We start from the raw sequence: 8,779 nt of genomic DNA, 5'->3' as shown, positions 1-8,779 counted from the left end.
TCCCCACCAGTACCACGCCACACACGCCTCCTGCTCCTCAAGCACAAAGCAAGGGATCTCCAGCACATTGAAGAAGGCCACGCCCACGATGTCCGAGATGGAGTCCCGCTGGTTCTGCAGGCATTGCTGGAACCTACCCAAGAGCTGGCACTCAGGTCCCTGGACCAAAAAGGGCCCCCCGGCTCCTCCTCCAAGACCACCCAGTCACTACCATGCCAGTGGTTTGGGATCCAAGAGTCTCTTCTCCTAGGCCTCAGCTTTCCCACCTGCAAGGTGGGGTCTGGCTGGCTGATCCTTTAGGGTTCTTTGGAATTGCAGTCTCTACACCCAGGAACTACCCCACCCGTGAGCCCCCAGCCCTCTCTACCCACCGCCAACCTGGCATCACAGTCACAATGGGAGATGGTGTGGAATCGGTAGTTTCGGATACCGTAGCTATACTGGAAAGGCGAGATGTTCTGTGGGCAGCGGTCATGCTCCCGGCAGCAGAGATCAGGGCCATGGAAGACCCCTGCAGGAAGCAGAGGGGGCATCAGCTGAGCAGAGTCTGGGGCTCCCCACGCTGGCTATGCCTCGCTGGTACAGGGAGCAGGGGCCTTGTTCTTGCCCCAGCCCTGACACAGATGCCCTGAGGTCACTCTCAGGTGACCCTCAGGTCACTCTCCCTCTGTGGGACTCTCGGTTTCAAAGCTTAAAGAGAGCAACCAGGCACAGGCTTTATTGGGCAGCTCCAGATGCCAGGGAGCCCACCCAGGAGGCTTTGTCTGGGAAAGGGACTTCCTCAGGGGAAGTGAAGTCTGCCTCCAGAGCTCCCAAGCTCACGCCCCAAATAAAACTCCAAAGTTATGAATGTGCACAGAAGGGCATGGCAAAGAGGCAGGGTGCAACCTTTCTCACTGGCATGATGAAGCATTGATTGCCACGATGCCAATCTGCTCCAACTCAGGTGCCAAAGCCTTCCCCCAACCCGCCGTGCATGCACAAAGACAGCTGTACTGAGTTCAGGAAAGTCATCCAAGTTTGTTACAATCTGAGCAATGGTGCCTTTTACTGAGCATTTCCCAATTGCCTGGCACTTCCCACAGCCAAGCTCCCAGCAGCTCTGTGAGGGAAATGTCCCCACCAGTACCACGCCACACACGCCTCCTGCTCCTCAAGCACAAAGCAAGGGATCTCCAGCACATTGAAGAAGGCCACGCCCACGATGTCCGAGATGGAGTCCCGCTGGTTCTGCAGGCATTGCTGGAACCTACCCAAGAGCTGGCACTCAGGTCCCTGGACCAAAAAGGGCCCCCCGGCTCCTCCTCCAAGACCACCCAGTCACTACCATGCCAGTGGTTTGGGATCCAAGAGTCTCTTCTCCTAGGCCTCAGCTTTCCCACCTGCAAGGTGGGGTCTGGCTGGCTGATCCTTTAGGGTTCTTTGGAATTGCAGTCTCTACACCCAGGAACTACCCCACCCGTGAGCCCCCAGCCCTCTCTACCCACCGCCAACCTGGCATCACAGTCACAATGGGAGATGGTGTGGAATCGGTAGTTTCGGATACCGTAGCTATACTGGAAAGGCGAGATGTTCTGTGGGCAGCGGTCATGCTCCCGGCAGCAGAGATCAGGGCCATGGAAGACCCCTGCAGGAAGCAGAGGGGGCATCAGCTGAGCAGAGTCTGGGGCTCCCCACGCTGGCTATGCCTCGCTGGTACAGGGAGCAGGGGCCTTGTTCTTGCCCCAGCCCTGACACAGATGCCCTGAGGTCACTCTCAGGTGACCCTCAGGTCACTCTCCCTCTGTGGGACTCTCGGTTTCAAAGCTTAAAGAGAGCAACCAGGCACAGGCTTTATTGGGCAGCTCCAGATGCCAGGGAGCCCACCCAGGAGGCTTTGTCTGGGAAAGGGACTTCCTCAGGGGAAGTGAAGTCTGCCTCCAGAGCTCCCAAGCTCACGCCCCAAATAAAACTCCAAAGTTATGAATGTGCACAGAAGGGCATGGCAAAGAGGCAGGGTGCAACCTTTCTCACTGGCATGATGAAGCATTGATTGCCACGATGCCAATCTGCTCCAACTCAGGTGCCAAAGCCTTCCCCCAACCCGCCGTGCATGCACAAAGACAGCTGTACTGAGTTCAGGAAAGTCATCCAAGTTTGTTACAATCTGAGCAATGGTGCCTTTTACTGAGCATTTCCCAATTGCCTGGCACTTCCCACAGCCAAGCTCCCAGCAGCTCTGTGAGGGAAATGTCACCTCCATGTACTGGTAAGGAAACCCAGGCTCAGAGTTGGGAAGTGACTTGTTTAGCTTTCATTTGCTAACCCAGGCCTTTGGGTCTCAGCGTCCACTCCCCTGGGCATTCTGCCTCATAAAACCTCCTCTTGGGTAATGGGTTTTGGCTCAGCCAACCTCAGACCCATCCCAGTCCAACCCCTCCCAGGCATGGTGATTAATGAGGACTCCAAGTTTGACGAGGACGTTTCCCATCTATGACCTAAATTAAGCAACCCATGATGAGACTTAAGGTCACCCCCATTTTACAGAAAAGGACATTGAAATACCGAGTGATTAAGTCACTCGCCCGAGGACACACAGCCTGGGAGAGTCCGGGCCAGGGCAAAAGCCAGCACTCCCCCACCACCCCCCAACACAGTCCACATCTCCATGCCTCACCCAGCTCTGAGGAGTTTCCAGCAGAATCCCCTACTCCACACCACAGCGTGCCAGGCATGGTCCAGCCTCTCTTCACCCGCTGAGGTCTTACGCTCCCAGGACCTCCACCTGCTTGCTCTTCCCTGGTCTCTGCCGCTCGCTTCTCCCTAGCCCCTTCAGGCCGTCGGCAGGCCCTCCACTGACTCCAAAGGGTGGCCAGGGCTCTCTGCAGCTCGGGGCCGGGGGTGTGGATGAAGGAGCCCCGGGTGATCTCACCAGCACAGAGGGCACTGAAGGCTGCGGTGAGCTCTGGCTCGTCTTGCCAGCTACATGCTTGCAGCCTTCCGTGCCGGTCCCAGCGGGTGTGGAACAGGGCCAGTCCTTGGGCACCCTTGCTTAGAAAGCTCAGGGTCCCCAAGGGGCTGCCGGGAATGGGCCTGGCCAAGTGGCAGGAGGTGCTGTCCCAGCGGAGGGCAGAGGGGCCTCCCATAGCCACTCCCAGGAAGCTCAGCATCCCTAACAGCACTACCGGAACCCCCATTCCGTCCTAGGCCAGCCCAGTCAGACAAAGCCCCCAGGACACCTACCCCCGGCAGCCCACGAGGCAGGAGCTTCAGCAACTGAGCGGAAGCAGTGCCCTGCAGACCCAGTGCAGCGGGGCCAATGAATGGAGCTTTGGGAGGAGTAGGAAGGAGGCTGGAGTATGGGGTGATCTCCGGCTTGTAACTGAATCCACCGGCTGGGCAGGCTGCTGATTGGCCAAGGAGTGCACTTGCCAGGGCCCACGCCCCCATTCACCATGCCTTTCTTATCCAGTCACCTGCTGCCAGCCCCGCCTGGGGACTGGGGAGCCAAAGCCTTGGGATGTGGGGCAGGGGACCAGGAGGGGATCTCTACCTTCCTTGGGAGGGAAGAGAGTTCAGGGGCTCAGAGGAAGCTCCCAGAACTCCGTCCTCAGACCCCTTCCCTAGTGGTGGCTGCCACACCCACCTCCATGAAGTTGGCAGAGAGCCATGGCCTCTGCCAGACCTGGGAGAAGGGGGTGAGGGAGGGCTGGGGTCCTGTGGCCACTACCCCGCTCCCCAGGGAGGTCCTGAGGCTTCTGGGAAAGGGAGCGCCTATCCGCTGGCCACCTGGGGTACACCACCGCCCAGAGCTGGTTCTAAGAAAGCCTCTAGGCATAATCAGGGGACAGCGCCCCAGGGCTCCCCACTTCCTGAGACTCCAAGACACAGGCCTGGCAAGCAGCAACCCTCCCAGTCTGATATATGGTGGAGACAGAGCCAGAGCAGGCCTTGAGAGCACAGCATAGGGCAGGGCTAATGCTCTGGACTTGAAGGGACTGGAGTTCCCAGAGGAGTGGATGGCTGGGCAGAGAGGGCTGAGTCTGCAGCCAGCTCCATCCTTGGACTGTAGCCACCAGTGGGACACAGCAAGCATCATGCGTTCCCCAAGGGACAGGAATGATCTCTCTATCAGGGAAGGGCTACTGCCAGCACGTGTTTCTGTGTCCCAAAGCTAATGTATCGCCCAGCTTCCAACCATCCAGGAAAGCTGGGATGCTCACACCCAGCTGGGACTCACAACCATCCAGGAAAGCTGGGATGCTCATATGCTATTATGAAGAAACTGAGGATCATCAAGGGGGAGGAAACTTTAGGTGACAGGCTCCAGTGAGGGAGGACTTCAAGGCTGGAAGCACGGCTCTCAGAAAGCTTTGCTGGGAGGTCAGGGCCGGCAGGGACAGTGATCTGTCTTTCTGTCTGTCTGTCCATCAGCCCATCAGCCTACTGCTCCCCAACATCCCTCTCAATCTCCATCCTAGTCTCTTCCAGGAGGGCAAGGACTGGTGAGGCAGGGCCGTGGGTAGAGCTGGGGAAGGGAAGCTCACTGTACATAGCAGGGGGAAGGAGGTGTGGCTGGGTGTGCAGGCCCATCTCTGTGCTTCAGAACCAGCTGGCTCCTGCCTCTCAGAAGGTCATGGCTGGAGACAATGAAAAGGGAAAGAGGGTGGGAATAGCCCAGGAGCCAAAGTCCTTCTCTCCAGAAGCAGGGGAAGGGAGTATGAACTAAAAAGAGTGGAGGCAGGAAGTGTAGGGAGACCTGGGGTTCCCAAAGGTAGGGACACCACTGAACAAAGGTGGGTCTCTCTGGAAAGAACTCTACTGTTTGGAAACCATGTTCTGGTAACTTTACCCAGTTGTAGGAATGGCTACTCACCTCTGCTCTCTTTTCTGTACTACAGAGTCCATCACCCAGGAAGGCTGGGAGGTCCGGTGGCAAGAACTCAACTTTCAAGGTCAGACACATGTAACTTGGGTCCCGGCACTGTGGGACCTCAGGCTTTGAAGTCTTAACTTCTCTGAGCCTCAGTCTCCTCATCTGTGTGATGGGTATAATCACAATAGTCGGTTCATGGGATGTTGGGGAAGGCTCTCTGCACAGTGACTGGCACTCAAGACACTGTCGCTAAAGCCTCAGGACATCCCTGGGCAGGAAACAGTTTAGCTAGGAAAAAGCAAGTCCCCAAATTTTCAGACCACAGCATCCACGAGAGCTAGCTAGCTAGGCCATGACCTGGTTGTATGACTTCATGCTAGTCCCTGCCCCTCTCTGAGCCTTGGTTTCCTCCTCTGTACAGTGAAGAAAACAATGGAAGTGACCTTTGAGGTCTCTTCCTGTCTAGGCCCCAAAGGAAGGCAGGCTGAAGCCTGCCTAGGCCTCGAGGGAAGGTGTCACTGGGTTTTCTCTTCAGATTCCACCTGGTGGCCACGTCAGTCAATGTACAGGATAGACTTCGGAGCCCTGCCTCCCACTGGAGTGCCCCTCAGAGGCCTTGGCACAAAGGATCCCAGAAGCCAAACCAGCAGGACAGGATAGGATGGGCCCCGCCCTGCAGACAAAAGGGGAAACGAAGCTTTCCTCTGGATTCCCACATGTCTGGGGTTGGGCAGGGTGCACAGTGGGTGCCAGGGAAGGTGAGAGGCTGGGGTCAATGGGATCTGATCATTTATCCCTGTCTCTGTCCATCAGTCCTCATCGCTCTGTCTCCCTGGGCTTCTCTCTCATCCTTCGGTCTCTTGGTCTCTTGCCCTCTCTGGCTCTGATTCTCCTCGTTTCTTTCTTTCTCTCTCTCTCTCTCCTCCATTCCTTCCTCTCCATCTCATTTTCTCTTTCCTTTCCTTTCTCTTTCTCACCTCTGTCTCTCTGTGCCGGTTTTTGCTCCCCCTCCCTCTGAGTTATTGTCTCTGCCTGTCTCCGTCCCACCCTCTCCTCTCATTTCTCCACTCTCTGGCTCTAAGTACCCCTGTCCTCTCCCCAAACTCTTTCCCTCTTTTTCCCGTTTCTCTCTTAATGTTTTCCCTCTCTTTGTTTTCCTCTCTTTTTGTTTCTTAATGTCTTCTTGTTTCTCTCCTCCCTTCCTCTTCTCTTTCTCATTCCTTCCCTTGTTATGTCTCATGGTTTCCTCGTTTGTGTGTGTGTCTGTGTGTCTGTTTCTCTCTCTTCATTCTTCTCTCTTCCTTCTCTGTTTTCCCCCTCTACACCCTGACCCCAGGCCCAGGACCCAGTGCATCCTGCCCTTTCCAGGCCATGACCTCATCTGATGCTCACAACCCCTGCCCCTCCCTAGGGAGACTGGCAGGGCAGGGCTTTCTCAGCCCATTGTTGAGATGGATGGAGTGAGGCTCCACAAAAGAAGGAACTTGCCAGGAGTCACATAGTAGACCAGGGGAGAAGACAGGTCAGATTTTTCTTGGCCTGTGGGGAGGACCTCCTGTGACCCTGGGAGACTCTTGGCTCCCCTAACCTCTCCCCATCTCAGGCACTTCCTCCCCACTGCGTGGAGCCCTTGGAGCTTGTGTTCCCTCCCCCTTCTGGAGGTCTCTCCACAGCTCTCTGTGCTGGGAGAATGGTGCGGGCAGTGCCTAGCTCCAGAACATTCTGCGTTCATTTGAAAACAGTTGAGTGTCTACTACTGCCAGGCACAGGCAGAAACCCTGAACAGAGGGAGGAGGAGAGGAGGGACAGAGCATGTTCAAGTCAAGAGATGGAGAGGAACACATTCTCTGCCGGGGCAGGGTCTGGCGGCCCAGGGGAGCCAGGCCTTAGTGTCAGTGGGGTCCTCTAGGAAGCCACCACCAAAATGGAGTTAGAAGTGCAAGAGATGTGGTGGAGGAAATGCCTGTGGAAGATAGAGGAGATAGGGAAGACGCAGGATTGGGCAGGGAAAGCCTTCAGACTGTTGCAAGTCTGACATCTATGAGGAGAGAGTAGAAGGGAAGGAGAGCTGGGTAAGAGCATCACACCTTGGTGCCAGTCTGAGCAGATCTCAGCCAGCCAATGGGGAGCTCTAGGACAAAGATTGCCCATGGAAGAGCCCCAGCTGGGCAGACACAGGCAGGCCCGAGTGCCCTGGCTGTGCCTTGCCATTGGTTGGGGGCTGCCCAGGAGGACAGTGGCATCCACCCCGATGTTGCTACAGATGCTGAAGTTGCTGCAGCTGGTGCTGCCACATCTGGGAATTTATCTGCCCATTTGGCTGGGGCAACCCCCGCCGCAGATCAGAAGAAGAAACTCAATGGGCAGATGGAGTCTGAAAGCTGGGAGGAAGCGCAGTAGGCAGTCTTCTTCCAGAGATTCCAGGGCTGAGGAGTAGGAATCTGAGTATAAGACTATCCCTCATAAGATTTCCAGGTAGGAGGGGTGCCTGGGTGGGTCAGTGGGTTAAAGCCTCTGCCTTCTGCCTAGAGTCCTGGGATGGAGCCCTGCACGGGGCTCTCTGCTCAGCAGGGAGTCTGCTTCCTCCTCTCTCTCTGCCTGCTTCTCTGCCTACTTGTGATCTCCGTCTGTCAAATAAATAAATAAAATCTTTTTAAAAATTTTAAAAAAACGATTTCCAGGTAGGGATTCAAACCCAAGTATTTGTGGCATAAATGAAGCCCAGTCCCAGGTCTCAGGGAATAAATACTGAGAAACAACAGTGTTTCAAACTAGACATCTCAGAGGCCGTTAGTGGCCCAGTTGGTTAACCATCTGACTTGGTTAACCAACTTGGTTAGCCAACCATGCAGGGTCTTAGAATCGAGCCCTGCGTGGGGCCCTCTGCTCAGTGGGGAATCTGTTTCTCCCTCTCCCTCTTCTCCTTCCCCCATGTGTTCACTCTCTCTCTCCCAAATAAATAAAGTCTTAAAAAAAAATCTAGACATTTCAATAGATAGGAAGAAACACATTAGATTCAATTCAACAGCTTATTAAACTATGCGTAGAAGAGAGAGAGAGAGAGATGGGAAGTCAGAGGGACCCTGGAAACTATTCTACTAACTGAACAACATTAGAAGCTGTGGGGTTTTAAAGATGCGCACAAATTCTCTGATATTCCTCCCTTCAAGTGGTGGAGGCTACTTCCTCTCCCCTTCAGTGTGAGCTGTACTCAGTCACTTGTTTCTAATATATAAAATGTGGTGGACATGACATAACTTCTTAGACTAAGTGATAAAAGGCATTGTGCCTTCCTTCTTGCTCTCCCTCTTGTATCAATCACTCTGGGGGAGCCAGATGACATGTCATGAAGACACTCAAGGACACTCAAGCAGCCCTACAAAAAGGCCCACATGGTGAGGAACTGAGGGCTCATTCAACAACCATACTAGGAAGCAGATCCTTAAGGCCCAGTCAAGCCTTCAGATGAATACAGCACCACCTGACCTCCTCTGCCCTCTGCCTTTGGTAATAGCTTTCTTGAGATATCATTCACATACCATACAATTCCCTCACTGAAGGAATACAACTTAATGGTTTTAAGTACAGAACATTTTCATCATTTCAAAAAGAAATCCTGTAACAAGTAACAATCATTCTGCCTTCCTTCCTTCTCCTAATTAGCCACTAATCTATTTCATGTCTCTATAGAGTTGCCTATTCTGTATATCTCATATAAATGGAATCATACAATAAATGGTCTTTTGTGACTAGCTTCTTCCACATAGCATGATGTTTTCAAGGTTCATTTCTGTTGTAGCTTGTATTAGTACTTCATTCCTTTTTATGACTGGATAATATTCCATTGTATACAAATGTTCCATTTTGTTTATTCATTCATTAGCTGCTGGGCCCTTGGATTGTTTCCACTTTTTGGTTACTATG

General features: G+C 54.0%; 1 protein-coding gene across 1 annotated transcript in view; it reads right to left on the bottom strand.

Annotated features, from left to right (window-relative positions):
- Positions 1–3,176, bottom strand: part of LOC111160096 (phospholipase A2 group III) — a 5,588-nt gene extending 2,412 nt beyond the window's left edge. Inside the window, exons 1-3 of the mRNA XM_022522929.1 lie at positions 2,657–3,176; positions 1,495–1,627; positions 1–133 (exon numbers count right to left, since the gene is read on the bottom strand). The exon at positions 1–133 is cut by the window's left edge and continues 1 nt beyond it. Of these exons, the coding sequence (XP_022378637.1) occupies positions 1–133; positions 1,495–1,627; positions 2,657–3,176 (786 nt within the window). The remainder of the gene's footprint in view (positions 134–1,494; positions 1,628–2,656) is intronic.
- Between the last annotated feature and the right edge of the window lie 5,603 nt (positions 3,177–8,779).

Source organism: Enhydra lutris, unplaced genomic scaffold, assembly GCF_002288905.1.
Source record: "Enhydra lutris kenyoni isolate GAN:26980312 unplaced genomic scaffold, ASM228890v2 scaffoldscaffold73, whole genome shotgun sequence".
Classification (NCBI taxonomy): Eukaryota; Metazoa; Chordata; class Mammalia; order Carnivora; family Mustelidae; genus Enhydra; species Enhydra lutris.
The sequence above is the reverse complement of the archived record's forward strand: the minus strand, read 5'-3'. Positions and strand labels throughout refer to the sequence as shown.